The sequence below is a fragment of the Falco rusticolus genome, chromosome 3 (assembly GCF_015220075.1).
Source record: "Falco rusticolus isolate bFalRus1 chromosome 3, bFalRus1.pri, whole genome shotgun sequence".
Lineage (NCBI taxonomy): Eukaryota > Metazoa > Chordata > Aves > Falconiformes > Falconidae > Falco > Falco rusticolus.
The window spans coordinates 75,341,479-75,357,346 of record NC_051189.1 but is presented as its reverse complement, the minus strand read 5'-3'; the positions used below and the strand labels follow the sequence as shown (position 1 = coordinate 75,357,346).

Sequence of the window (15,868 nt, the reverse complement as noted above, 5' to 3'; positions counted from 1 at the left end):
AGATACCATCAAATTAACTCCATATACCCAGACTTGGAAAGCAGAGAACAGAATCAGTCCTGCGATCTCTATTCATGATTAATGCCTTGGAGAATATCCTGTGTTCAAAGCATGTTTCTCAAATCAAAGTTATAGTAAAAGGCATCTGTTGAGAAAGACTGTTGTGGTGTCATTAGCTTTGTTTTGTCAGAAGACTTCAGCCTGGGAACAGTGACATTTTCTTGACTTATTTTTTCATTTAGATGAGAAAAGTTGTCATCCTGGCATAACATGGTTTGTCATGGTGCTAGTGACTCGTGGGTGGATCTATCGTTCTGTTAACGATGACAAGCAAGGCAAAAATCATGACAGATACTTAACTACTGAATTCATACAGTGTTTGGGCTTATTTACTCAGTATACAAAAAGCTTTAAAATATATAATCTTTTTATTATTATAACTCTTTGAAGAAACATTGCTGGGGCAGCCTTGCTTATCAAGAGGTATGTAGCGTAAGAAGTTTCCACGACACAACTTCAAGGAATTGCTAGCAAGATTTTTTTAAAATCTTTCTAATTTTGTTAAAATAAATCACTACTGTTCTTCAAGGAACAGTAATTTCATTCTAGCCATGTGACCCAATACCCTTCTTCAATAATATCTTTAATTGTGGTATCCATTAATCTTTACAGTAGACAAGGATTATTGATACATAAAAACATATGAATATGAGAGGAATATAGGCAATTGTGGTTCAAGAGAACAAAGATAAGTTATCCATAGCTTTAGTATTAATCAAACTCCGTTACCACCAATGTGATAACACACACAGGTCTTGGGAATGTGATGCACACTTCCCATTGCAAACAATGACACCACGTAAAGAATTAGTAAGGGCAGCACTGCAAATCTACCTGTCCCTTGAACGCATAACTTGACTTCCCCTTGGAAAAATGCTTTGATTTCTTCTTGTTTACTTTCACTCTAGAAATATGCTACTTGGGAAGTTAATTAAATCTCTCTGCAGTGCTACCACATAGCAAAACAAACAGAACATAAAACATCTGTTACAGTTATTTCAATGAAGAAAAGCTTACTTAAATAAAGCATATCTTTAAAATTGCCATAAGGAGCAATAATGGATATTGAGCTCAGGGTTATGAAATACAGAACGCTGCTTGCAGTTCTGTCTGTAACAGCAGCAGCTGACTTTTGGATGCCAGGAATTTGATCATCAATGAAGGCACAGAAGCATGAATGGTACTAATGGTGTGCATGCAGCTTAATGTACTCAGATTGTCAGTTTTGGTGATTCCCTGATATTTGGAAATATTGTGCCTTGGTCTTTCAGAGCTTAAAAGACTACAATTGAACTGCAAAACACATGCAGAAATCTTGCAGCATTTTTACTGATTTCAGTCAGTGAGGACATGGCAATTAAGCCATCAAGACATCCTAGAGTCCCAGAGTCCCTTCTGTCCCTCAGAACCCCTTGGCATTCATTATTTTTTCTGAAGCTTTTTACTGTGGGCCAGGCCCTGCAGGTTGTTGCTTCACACCCCAACACTTCTGGTGTCACATTGTCTCAATTTTTGACAAGCAAAAGGTGCTTCTCCCACTTCCATGCTGTTATCTCCAAGTTTAGTAAACATACATGAATGAAGTTCATCTATATCAATTTTTAAAATAGTTCTTTTTCAGAGATCATTTTTATTTTGAGCACAGCTGCTTTTCTCAGTTCAGTGTTGCCAGATTGTCCAAATGCTTACACTTAGGGCTTTTTTTCATAGTGTTCTATCTGACAAATACTATTGAAATTTTTAATGTTTTTAAATATAAAAAAATATTGAGGTAGAGAGGACTTTTTCCCCTGGTTTTAACACATTACCATAAAATAGTCCCTTCTTGGCTATCCAGTATTTTAGTTCACACTCAGAAGCTGGACAGGTCTGTAAAGAAATGAGATTCTGCTGTGCTGATTTCCCATTCTCTGTCACACAGCTGCACTGGTGACTTCTCTGCTGTTGCTAAATGCCTGACTTCTGCCATCCAGGCACGTCAGGCCTCTGTGGCACTCAGCTGAAAGGTGTAAGCTCTTCTCTGGCTTCAGGCTCTATTGAAATAAGTCTGAGAATGATGCTTAGTGTAGGTAGATCTATACTAACTTATAGCAAAGATTTACAAATAGCACATAATTTTGCATTATTCCTCATCAACTAAATCTAAGATTTTCACTAAGAATGATGGATTCGTTAGGAACTGAAGTCATCCCCATAGGTTCCAGTTCTGTAGATCTTATTCAAGCAAGTACTTCCTATTTGTGCAAGTTATTTTACTATCACAAGAATTATTCACATGAATAAAGGAACTTTTTATAATAGATCATGAAGTGTCCCAAAACCCCCAAAATCATATAAGTCAATACTGGCAGGTACTGACCTTAGGAACTGGGACTGGGACTTATTCTACTTTCTACGATGCCCACATTTCAAAGCAGTTTGTCTGTCTGATGGATTTGCTCATTACAAGAATTTCACTGCACACTACTGATGGCTGGTTATAAAACAGGCTTCATGACACTGTTCTCCACATCCACTGGTAAATTAATTCACTGATTCATGGCATGGAATTGGAGAGAAAGTAAGCTAGATCTTTCTGTCATCCAGCATTTGACTGTGAAATGTTGTTGCTGATGCAAACGCATACTTAATCTTGTTTAATACAATTTAATAAAAAATAGGTCAGAAGAAAAAAAAAAAAAAGTATCAGCACTTGTTTCCAAATCATTTAGTAGGGGAAAAAAAACATTTTAGCTGAGTTACAGTATCATTAAACTGGTTTAACTGCATGATTTCCTGCAACAGAACTATTTTTTCCTATACCAGAGAAAGAGTTTCTATATAGGCAGGTTTCCACAATATTGATGAATCTGATCCTCTCCTCCTTTGTTGCATCTCTAGTTGTTGACAACGGTTTAAACTAACTGAGGAGTGGATGTAAATCTCTCTTCAGTCTACACCCATTCATCACTCTCTCTGAACAAAATCCCTTTGGTAGAAGGCAGTGAAGTATTAGGCAGAGATACTGAAATTTACTGAAATTGTCAAACTCAGTGTCCTGATAGTGGAAATGCTAGCTTATCAGGAACTTTGCAGTTGATGTGATAATGTTCTCTGCTAGTTTCAAAGACAGTCAAATAGCAGGCAAGATTGCATGGGAGAGAAGCAGGCTGGAAAAATCTGCATAATTCAGAATATGCGGGTTGCCATTCTGCAGGAATTCTCACTTAGAAGATGCCATACACATAGCAAACTGCACATCCTCCACGCTTAAAGGACTAACAATAATTTTACATTTCGAAGATCCAGAACCTAGGATGTACTTTGGGGATGGGGTGACTATAAGGAAGAAATGAAACGCAGTCTTGAGGATGACCTCACATTTTTTCAACTGCTTTTTATTTCCCTGTAGCATGTGTGGTGAATTAGGGCATGGACTTACTTGGAACATACATAAATTTCATGAGTCCGGGATCCAGCTATTTGAAACTGAACAGGTTGATGAGTAGGCTGAACACCTTGGTTTTCTTTGATTTGTCATCTCAATGGCCTCAGGTCTCCCCAGTCTATGGCATTTTCCCTTAGGTTGTGGGTTTTTCTTGTGGTTTTTTGTTGTTGTTTTTTTAACTGCATCCATTGACTATGAAAATCTGGTTTGATAAAATGACATCAGAGAATGGATGGATTCCAGGAAGAAAAGCAAAGCAAAGGAACCCAAGCCCTCTGTGGCTTCCTAACTCTGACTTCAACAGAGCATTCCCCTGTGAGTTACAGGAAAAGGTCTGTATCTCTACATCCCATTGAGCATCCCTAGCTATTTTGTAGGCTAAAGGCTTTGGGTCAGACTACTACGAGTCAGAGAAATGGAAGCCAGAGGCAAAGAACACAGAAGTGTGTAACTCCTATCATGATGGGATAAAGGGGAATGTAGCAGACTAATACAAGTGGAAACAATGCCTAGATGCAGTGCATGATACTGGAAGTCTGGCAATATAGATTTAATTCATGTCCCAGCCAAAACCCTCTCCACCTTTTCCTCTTTCTCTAAAATCACTTAAATCCTCTTTTGTCTGTATTTATCCCCTGAAAATGGGGATAATAGATCACAGGGAGGTTGTGGGGTTAAAATCCCATGATGGGTTGTGTTGAAATATTACTTTAATTACAGCCATACAGGGTCCTATACAGGATTTGTGTGTGGTCAGGAAGATGCAAGTCAGGTGGTACAGAAGGTGGGGCAAGGGTGTCTGTCACTGGAGGATTCAGATGGTGGACTGAAACTGGACACTGCCTGCATTCAAAGGCAGCTGATCTGCTTTACCAAGATCAAGAAAAAAGGAATCCAGCAGAGGCTGTCAAAAGTGCAGGCCTTTTGCTGCTACCATGTGGTTTCATTCCACATTTCTCCCCTGTGTAATGAGGTCTGTAGTTTAGAGCCACAGTTTGGCCCTGTTACTAAACAGAAAATAGTTTGCCTCCCTCATTCATCTGAGAATCTTTCATGTGAATAACTATGAGCATCTTTCTTTTTTCTCCTTTCCAGTTTCCTTAGCAACATCAAAGGACACTCCAGAGAAGCAGTATCAGGAAGCACCTTCAGTCTAGGCATTCGTGAAGCTTTCTGACCTTGACCAGCTCTGATGAGCAGTTTAACAGTAGGCAATTTCAAGCATACTCTCTCACATGCGTCTTTGTCCCCCCCCATGAGATAGTACAGAAAACAACCCAGCCTGTACTCTGTCACTACCTTCTCAGCAAGAACAGACCTTCATTACCTACAAACTTGCATTTATCACACTGAGTCTCTCAAGTACAGCATCTCCTTATGCTCAGTCAGCGATACCCTACCTAGATCAATGAAATTGCCTCCTGTATTGTGAGCCCCTTGATGTAAGGGCTGTCTCTCGGTGCCCCATGCCATGTAACCAAATTTAAGTAAAGATCCAGACTGTAAGGACATTTCTTGCCAGTTTGAAGCAACAAGGTACCATTTATTGACAAGCCAGTGTGGTTTGCTGCATTGGTGCTGTCTCTCTTCTTACGAGACATCCACAGCACAATTGGAAACTAATTGGAACCAAGGAAATTAGTGGATATTCAACAGGAATCTTCACAACAATCTTTTTCTCCTTGTAATCCTGTTTGCATTGTATTGTGCTGGTCCATCTGCCATCCCTGGCTTCCTGAAATCAATGGCTAAATCCATAGCTAAAATCAATAGTAAGCAATCACGGCAGTGATTTTTAGGTAGCTATTGGGAAGACAGCCAAAAATCCCATTAGGCAAGTGAAGAACACTTTTCTTTCCCTGAGTCATCAACATTAATATAATGAGTGGTTATGCTTCCAAAAGCATTAGTGTAACTAGCTCAGAGTCGTTTGACCATCTCTGCAAAGATGTTCTTAGCTGGAATTAACAAATGCTGGATTTCCATTTTCTATGGCCCAGATGAAAAAATGCTGCACTTCTCCACCTGCAAAACCGAACAACTGTTTTACACAAAAGTAAAAATTAACAGATGGAAAAGCATAAAAGGATTACAGTTTGAAGAACAACAAGGATCTCTTGCTTAATAACTTTCTGTGAAGGTTTATTTCACATTGATTAGTAGAAAGTATCCCTCCTTGTTGCTTGCCAGCAACCTAATTTCTCCTATAGGGATTTGGTATGAATTTTGCGGCAAGTACTAGTAGCTACTACCAGGCTCCAGTCAGTGGTCTGATGAAACTGATGTGGTAACAGCTTCCTGTACATGTGAAATGCTATAGCTCCTCTTTTCCCCCCACTCCTCTAATTCACATGTTGTCATTGCTCTAATTCTGTACCTATATACCAGATGTACAGTGCACTAGAACTAATCTACCAGTGAAACTGAGGGTATCATCTAAGACACAAACAACCATTATTTCAAGGAGTCTATCCACTTCAGGTATTGCATGGTCCCTTTTATCATCTAACAATAAGTAGTGATATGGATATATATATTCAACCAGCTGTGAGCATATAAAAATGTATCCACCATTTGATATCTGAAGATCTGCCAGTATTTAAGGTATTTTCTCTCCACTCCTGTGAGGACAGAGTAAGTGGGGAAGACAGACACTGAATCCCTCAGGGTGACACTGAAAGACTACAGCAGAAAAAGGGGATTTCACCTGGCCACTGCCTGGTCCTTAGGTCCAGCTAAGAAATTCATTAAGACATCATCAAAGGAAAATGAGACTCTTAAAAGAGAACACTGTGAAACTAAAGCAAAGAAAGTGTACTTGCAGTATTAAGGTGCTTCCATAACTGGCCATCACCAATTTATTTAGAATCACAGAATCATTTAGGTTGGAAAAAAACTCTGAGATCATAAAGTCCAACCATTAACCAACGACTGCCAAGTCCATCACTAAACCATGTCCCTAAGCACCACATCTACCAATTTTTAAAATGCCTCCAGGGATGGTAATTCCACCACCTCCCCAGGCAGCCTGTTCCAATGCTGGAACACCATTTCAATGAAGAAATTTTTCCTAATATCCATTCTAAACCTCCTCTGGCACAACTTAAGCTGTTTCCTCTTGTCCTGTCACTTGTTACTTTGGAGAATAGACCTAACCCCACCAGTCTACAGTCACCTTCCAGGCAGCTGTAAAGAGCGATAAGGTGTCCCCCTGAGTCTCCAGACTAAACAACTCCAGCTCCCTCAGCGCTCCTTGTAAGACTTGTTTTCTAGACCCTTCACCAGCCTTGTTGCCCTTCTCTGGACATGCTCCAGCACCTCAACATCCCTCCTGAAGTGAGGGGCTCAAAGCTGAACACAGGATTCGAGGTGCAGTCTCACCAGTGCCAAGTGCAGGGGGACAATCACCTCCCTGGTCCTGCTGGCCACACTGTTTCTGATACAAGCCAGGGTGCTGTTGGCCTTCTTGGCCCCCTGGGCACACTGCTGGCCCATGTTCAGCTGGCTGCTGACCAACACACCCAAGTCTTTTCCCACCAGGCAGCTTTTCAGCCACTTTTCCTCAAGCTTGTAGCGTTGTGTGGGGTGGTTGTGCCCCAGGTACAGGACCCAGCACTTCTCCTTGTGGAACCTCATACAATTGGCCTTGGCCCATTGATCCAGCCGGTCCAGATCCCTCTGCAGAACTTTCCTGCCCTCTTGTCACCATCATTAAGCTCTAGGTAGTCAAAACGCTCCCTAACATCCAGAGCTACCCCACTGCTTCTCCTTCCTGCTCTATCCCTTCTGAAGAGTTTGTACTCATCCTTTGCAGCACTCCAGTCACATGACTTATCCCACCATATTTCAGTGATGGTGTCTATGTTATAGTCTTCCTGCTACAAATATTCCTGCTGCTGCTATTTACCTTATCATAGATTCACAGAATGGTTTGGGTTGAAAGGAACTGTAAAGATCATCTAGTTCCACTCTCCTTGCCATGCTCAACCTTGATCAACTACTTTTATGTGCATTTCCCATCCTGCCTCACGACACTTTGTCTCGTGTTACTTATGTTTGCAGACCTGTCCAAACTCCAGCAGACAAAATATCTTCTACCTGCTTATGTTGCTCTGCCTCTACCCTGGTCACAATTCTCCCATACAACACTGTTTTAGACTGCTTGTCCAATTCTCCTCTGTCTCTGATGGCTAGAGTCTGCTTTTTTTCTGCTTTCCTGTCACAACTGGTGTCTCTTTCATTGTCCAGTCCATGTAGTAATGGACTTCATCTGCACTGTGGGAAATTTAGGTTAATCATTAGGATGTATTTTGTAGTAACGAATATAGCTCATTTCCAGAACAAACTGCCTTCAGAGTCTGTGGAAAGGTTCAGATAAAGATGATTCCATTTTGGTACACAATGATGCTGGGTAACCTCCCGTAGTCCCTGCAATCTTAAGATCTATTTCCCACTCTGCCCATACCCCACCCCACCCCTTCCCCCATCTTCTCAAACCACAGGGATGAATTTGGCTTGGCTGCTAAGCTGCTTCCAGAATAATTAAGTGCTACAGGATGGTTTGGATGCAGAAGGATAAATGGGGATGTGAATACTGGCAGAAAGAGGCTACCATGGTAGAGAAGGTGCCATGGTGAGATCCTGTGTGGCTCTTCTTACATCTAAGTGATTTGGGGCCACAACCTCCAACGGAAGACCCTGGTCTTCACTTCAGAATGATAGAAAAGAAAGGCAGGAAAGGAAAAACCAGCAGTGAGTCATTGAATATGTCCTTGCATTAGCTCAAGGGAGGTTGATATAGAAGGAAGGTGAGTGAGACAGTAAGCAGATGCCATAGTAAAAGCAGTCATCAAATTGCATTATAGATTCATGCTGAAGGGACACCCACTGGAAGTTATCTGCTGAGAAGTGTTGATAGTTTTTTTATTAAGAAATGGATGAAGAAAGATAAGTCCAAAGTCTAGACCTCCCTTAACTCTATCTGGATTGATGAGAGTGAGCCAGGATGTCCTACCGTAGGCTCCTAGACAGAATTGATCACAATCTATTTCAGCAGGTTTCTCAATCTTGAAAGGCAAACCTCATCCATATGCAACACTGCAGAAGAGCCTTCCTTAGGCAAACCAAACTGTTTACATTTTCTATCTTTGGCAGCTGATTCCTGTTATAGCAGTTTGTCTATCACACAGAAGTGTGAAGTGGCAGGCAAGAAGGCTGAGACTCCCAATGGACTGATGCTCCTTCTCTTCCTGACAGGATTTTTAGGAGGCATGGCATGCATATATGGATACCAAGGGAACTTTTTCAGGTGAGACAATCACAGCAAGCTACTTCTGTTTAGCTTCAGGGTCCAGGTAAAGGAGGCAGCGTGAAAAAGCAGAGTGGGGAAGGGAGCTGGTAATCCACAACTGAAATGATGGCTATTTTTTAAAGGATAGCTATGATAGTTTGCTCATTTTAAGTCCATGACACACAGGAGGAAAAAAAGTATTTGTTTCAGAAGACCAGAGTGAAAAAAAGAAAAGCCTTGATAACGGAGGTGCTATTTTTCACTGGGGCAGAAAACACTGAACTAGAAGGTGTGACTGGGTAAGAACTCTCCAGGGCACACAATTCAATAAATGTTTCAGGTGAAATTGCATCTGCCCATCTCTGCCTCTGACCCCTTTCCACTCTTCCAGCTCCCAAACTGACTTTACAGAATGAATTGTGAAAGGATTATAAAAGTACTCTGCAATTATCTACTGAATGTACAAAAAACATTTCACAGGTCTTTTCTTCCTATCAAAACAAAGAGCAAAACTTGAAATAATATTAGCGCAAAAGGTCTTGCAAAGCAGAGATTGTGATTTTTTTCAATTCTGCAAATGAAAGAGAACATACAATTTTGCACTTTAACCTGATTTGTAAGTAATCCACTTTTTGTGTGTGCACGGTTGTAGTTTCAAATCAATGTTGCTCCCTTACAGCTGTGCCATCTCCTCTTTGGCATTCAAACCAGGCTGGACCTCATAGAGTTGTATGTAAGGTTTTGATAAAAAAAGATGGCAAGGATGCAGACTGAAGCTGAGTCATTGCTGCCAAACAGTGTTTCAGAGATTGGAAGGACTTGTGGAAGTATAAACACACAAGATTCATATATGCTGAAGACTGCAGATATTCACTGTTACTAACAAAATTAATAAATGAGCTAATGCTGATTCTCTGTGTGAAGCACCTGCAGCATGTATGTAACAACAGTTTTGTAACATCACAACCCCCTTTAATATCTAGGGCTAATTGCTTCTTTCTCTGGAGCCTCGTAAAGAAGCAGAAGATTGGCAGCTTGCTGCATTAATGTCAGCTCTGCTGCTTCCATCCTGCACCACTGACTTAGCACAGGTTCTTTGTCTCTACCCCTGCACTTTCTCACCTTTCAAAATCACCAGCTTGTCATCTCTCCACACTTCATTAACAGCAAAAACTATGATGCCAGAGAATTATCCATTCTTAACTCCACAAGTATATATGAAAAAGCTGTTTGGCATAAAGGCCATCTTTATGTCCTGGGCCTGTCAAGTACTCATCATAGTTTAACCCCTGTTCATAACGGGGGCTTTTTGGTGCTGCCATGCAAATAAACACATAACATAAAATGACAGGCGTGCTACTGCATAGGACAGGCAGCTTGTGTGGAAAGAATACAGGTATCCTCCCAAGTAATTTCAAGAACAAATCCTTATCAACAGCAGTCTAAAAGACAGCTTTACTGAAGGAAATAATTTTCATGGGAAGTATTTGATGTAGCTCAAAGAAGGAAATTTAATGTGGTTTTAGTACCCGAAGAGAAGAGGTTTATGGAGATTTCAAAACTGTAGTAGTTTTATCCCTAGATAAAGAAATGTTTCATGAAAAACCTGAAGAAAAACCAAAGCTTTTGAGTGACTGTTGGTGTCTGGAGCCTGCAAGTCCCTCTTCTTTGTTTTAATTACCATTTAGAGCAAAATAAGTAAACCAGTAACTAAACTGTCAATTAAACCAATGACACATCTAGTATACAAAGCAAGTTTATTCCAAATAGAATACTCCATAACAGTGATACCCTTCAATAATCACAAAGAAACATTTAAATGAAAAAGCCATAGCAATTCAACTTCCATAATTATTTCACTCCCACCTTATCACTTAACATCCAAGTGTTGTATATCACATATATTGGGACAGGAGGCTGTAAAAACTGCTGCCATCCTGAGAGTGCAATCCTGGTAAGGTTTCATTTGTGTGTCTTGCTTAATAAAATGCCTTCATTTGATCATGAGTGCTGCAATGAAGGTTTTACTCAAGGATGAACCTGAGACTGTGGCTATTTCCTATTGATGCAATTGACCCCAAGTATGTAATTCAAGCATGTTTGTGTTTCGTGGCACAATCTTGTTAGCTCTGGTAATTAAACTCTGATAACAGTGAGAAATGGATTTCAATAACAGAAGCAGGTAAGAAGAGCTTTCATCCCAAATGCTGCACAGATGAAAGACATTATTTTCCCTTCGTCTCCATTTTTCAGTGGCAGTGTAAAATGTCATGTATTTCACTGCATGCCTTTCACATCCTAAATATCTTGGACTTAGTTCAGACTTTTGAATATCATGTAAATTATGGAAATCTTGAGGCTTAAATGTAAGCCTGGTATCCTCTGAAGACACTGTCTACTTATGAGGTCTTTCTTGCCAATCATAAACGTTCCCAATAAACTGCTCCAAACCTCATCATAATATTTTCTCTGGAATCAGTTAGTCAGATTGTCCTTTTCAGGCTACCAAACGCTAATGTCCAGCCACACTGTCCCCCCTAATAGGCAATGGGAACATAACAATTTCCTGTCAGAAAGACAAATATAATGGGTTAGATGCCTGGTTATAAGTAACTAATTATAGATGGAATATCATCCATAAAGGAATAGGACATTCTGTCATTTCTCTTTTAATATACTAGCTGAAATGCAACCTGAGTCATTAATTGGTGTCCAGTAGTAGTAGGTATGTCAGATAAAAATGTCATCCAATTTTACCTTCACTAAAAAAATCACCAAAATGTTTTCTGGGAGCCTTCAGAAACTGTGTTCTCCTAACTCCACTAGACTGCCTTTGGAAACTGACCAGTGAGTCAACATGAATGTGCAGATCACAGATGTGACCAAAGTAGAGGATGCAATTTCATTTCTAAACCATGAACAGAGGTATTGGATTTACCTTTGATTTGAATAAATCTATCTAATTTTAGACATGCATACAGGTATGGAGATGAGATTATACTGTCAGACTGATAAACTCAGCAGAGATGAACTCTCTGCTGTACGTATTTTCTTTGTAATCATAAAGAAGCAGCAAACATTTTTCTCCCCTATAACTGCTATAACATGTCTATGAAAGAATTTTATCCCATAAAGAAGCCAATTATATATATATATATCACATATATTATAGCTTTGGAAAGAATACTGCTGTTGCTTGTTAATTTCTAAAAGTCATTAAACTACACATTATTTAAATTAAACAAAATAATCTAACAGGCACTGCAGATGTGACTGGTATGCATTTGAAAACTTTATAGTTCTTCATTCTGCATACTCACACCAGAAATGATGAGAATCTGGTGAATAGCACAATCCAGATGATACAGATCAATAAAGAAGCTTTTTATGAGCAGCCACTGCAGCAAACAGGCACAATGGAGCCATAAGACTATAAAATAATTTTTTCTTTGAGGGTACACTTGAGATTAAAAAAGTGAAACAGGAAAAAGCCATTTTTACTAAGGAATTGTGAAAATGAGAAGTGCAAAAAAAAGTTTTGGCTTTAACCAACAGACAGGATCAACAGCAGAGTGTTTGCAGAGTATTTTACCAACCCAGCTGGGTTAATATTTCCAGTCTTTTCTGAAAATTGCTGCCCATGTTCAAGACTATATAAATGGCTAATTCACTCCTAAAATGTGGAATTCTTTGACATGAAATATGGTGAATATTTGACACTATTTGGTAGCATAGTCCAAAAAAAGACATATGGGAAGAAGAGCTTCTCCAGCACTATTCATTTGCCCTTCTATGTTCATCAGCGTGGTAAGTGCCTGAAAAAAAATTTGTAAACGCCATACCAACAGGTTACAAAGTAACTGCTTCACTTCTGCTCTCCCTTGTGTATACATGGATCTCCTCTTGTATTCTTGTAGACATGTCTCTGTGTTCCCCTCGTTATCCAGTTCTTCTCCTCTCTGGCAAAGGGGTGCTGAGGAACACCTTTTGCAGCACTCCCACCCCTCTCCCTAATGGTCCACGATTACCAGTTTCCAAAAGCAATGCAGCTCTGCCACTGCTGCTGGCAGAGGGAGGTGGCTGCTGAGGCAGATGGTGCCAGTTATTGACAGCTTTTAAAAAAAATCAAGGTCATACACTTAAACTTGGCTTACAGGCTTATTCAATCATCGGCCAATGAAAAACAGAATGAACCAAAACTAGAGCACTGTGGGTTTTCTGACTTCTGTTGATGTGCAAGTGAGCTATGTTACCCTGTGTTACCCACTGCCTACACGGTGTGCAGTCACACATAATTATGGTCATACAAAAGTAGAAAAGTTTCACAAAGTTTCATTTTACAGATACTCAGTGGTGGATAAAAGCTAGAGAAAGCTGTTGAGAAAGACAGCATTTAAGAATCTTTTGACCTTGAATCTCACTCCTTACCCTGATCATTCAACTTTATTCAATGCTTTCTCAGGAATATTACAAGAATGTAATTATTAGAACTGAAGGGAAATAAGAACTCTTCTTTGATGGGTGACTGCAATATTTTGAGATCTGATTTGCACTTGCATGTCAAAGCTCCAAGCCAGCCTCTTCTGCCAGCTTTTCTAGACTTGCTCTTCAATTCCCAGTTATGAGTACTCTAGTGAAGGAAGTCAACAAGAAACCAAATTGCCTAGTCAATGTATCCTGTTAAAGAGAGACCAATTCCAAACTTCCTAAGTGCAGATTATTAAATCTGTAAGATACTGGATTGGCTATTGTGTACTTTGCCTTGTGCTAGCACTATTTATTGGGTTCTATTTCTACTACTTTAAAAACGCTGTGTATATATTGTGCAGAGATACAAAGAAACAAAACCAATAGCTAAGAAGGGAATACTATGGACAAAATATTTCCTTTAGGATAAAGAATTCATTCTGAATATGCTTAAAATAGAAACATAACACTCAGTGAAGGCAAGAGAAAAACATACCTCTGAAAATCCGATCACTTCTCCATTTTCATTGAGCAAGTTAAAATTAATGATTGGACCCTGGACATCAGGATTGCTGAAATCTGTATCACTGTAAATATGTACTACAGGAGCCCCATTGGCATATCTTAACGTAGACAGCACATTGTAGGTGTAGTGAGTTAATGCAAAGGTATGCTGTTTTATTTTCTCCATTCCACCTACAAAAGAAAAGTGCATGTATGTGTCAGATACCTTATTTTCATAGAAATGTAAAAAAAGATTATTTTTCAGAATGGTGTAGCTGCAAGGTAACTAGCACAAAATTGATACTTTTGGGATCCTTTAAATGAATATACAATATGCAGATGTTTATTTCCTCATACAAAAGCTTCAGAAATACTGTTGCACCAAGGATTTATCTACAATTAATCTATTGCAGAAATCTAAAGTTACACGGAAATGGATTCACGCACATTACAACATTGATAATTCCATTCTGTACATATCACTAAGATGTTCTGTCACAGTTAATTTGAAAAGTAAGTTTTGCTCCAGATCTGGGTCTGGATATCATGGGAATGAAGCATCAGTCCTAAGACAGCACAGGAAGCAAATTGCTGCATCTAAGATAAAATAAAAATGATAAAACTCTAAATGTAATTAAAAAATTACAAATGTCATTCTGCAAGGAAGTTACTTGAATATTGGAGAAATATTCGTTCAAGCCTGCTCTTCTTTTTGTAGAAGAAAAATAAAGAGGATGTTTGAAGGCTTTATTGACTACACCCATGCAATGCATTTGCTCCAGAGAAGCTTTGCAAAGAAGTTTTCACAGAACTTGGCCTGGAAAAAGCATAAAGAGGAAATAATGTTGTCTCTCTTTTCTGTCTTTGCTGTTTGGTCTTTTGGTCATCCCCGTCCCCCGCCCTGCACTGACGAGTTTGGAAAAGACAACTGCAGAGATTTCCTGACAGATGGAGACTTCTTCTACACCTCCGCTTTCTGAGAGGAGGTTGTGTCTTTGTTAGATGTCGCTATTGAAACAGCTTCTCATTCCTGTGCTCAGAGGATATGCCATAGAATGATATACCATGGCCATCTATGGCTTTGGGGATATTTCCATTCTCTGCAGGGAGCTAAACCATAAGCTTCAGATACAAACCCAGCCATTTTAGTCAAAGGAGAAAAAAAAAATAATAATCTGAGACCATGAGGTAGGTTGTGATATTCAGTGGGATAAACTGCCAAAGGGAGACAAGTAACTGGGTATTACAATAAATACAGAATGAGAAAAGGTATAACCCTAATGCTAACAAAACAGGGATTTATGATGTGGAACAACAAAAGCACCAGTGATCTTCAAAGCAGAAACTGAAAACCTATGATTTGCATCTTTATGGAAGACAATTAGAAGGTAACAATATGATATCAAAGTATTGTAAGAAACACCAGGAAATACCTGAAAGTTAACAATGTCTAAACCCAATCAAATCTCCACCGAAGACAGATGGAGTTTTAGCTGAAAAGCCAAAGTGGTTTCTGTTACGCATACTATGTGTTGCACTATGGCGGACCTACATCACGTGGAAAAAAAATTGAAAGAATAATTTCCTCAAAACCCTCTTGAACAGTATTTTTCACCTGGGTTTTAGACCCAGAGCATTCCCTGTAACATTGAGTATCTTATTTGAGCTACATGAGCATTTTTGTAACTAAAAAGATGTTTGACACTTTCTTTCACTTTTTTTTTTTTTTTTAAACTGTGTAACTATGAATCTCATACTTCTGTGCAAACCATTTTTATATCTGAGTATGTGGAAACTTCTATAGCCTGATATAACTCTCCTTGGACAGAAATCTTATGATCTGCTTGCTGACTTTTGTGCCTTTACTTTTAAAAAGACTGTGTCAATTATGAATAAATATAAGGGGGTGTGTGCATATCTTTGTCCTGACATACAGAAGAATTACAGCAACTTCTGTTATTTCACTTTTCTTAAAGTTTTAATATTATGTGCTGTCTCCTTTAGATAAGCTAGGAAAGCAGACAGTAAAAGCATAGAAACAGAAAAGATATGAGATAGAAGTACATTTTTGGTGCTAAAGAATAATAAAGAGGAGTAAGATATTTAATGGAATACTAACA

At 39.2% G+C, this 15,868-nt stretch overlaps 1 protein-coding gene across 1 annotated transcript in view; it reads right to left on the bottom strand.

The window, feature by feature from the left end:
* MOCOS (molybdenum cofactor sulfurase) overlaps positions 1 to 15,868 on the bottom strand; it is a 231,074-nt gene that overhangs the window by 41,703 nt on the left and 173,503 nt on the right. The window contains exon 6 of the mRNA XM_037379578.1: positions 13,741 to 13,940. Within this exon, the coding sequence (XP_037235475.1) occupies positions 13,741 to 13,940 (200 nt within the window). The remainder of the gene's footprint in view (positions 1 to 13,740; positions 13,941 to 15,868) is intronic.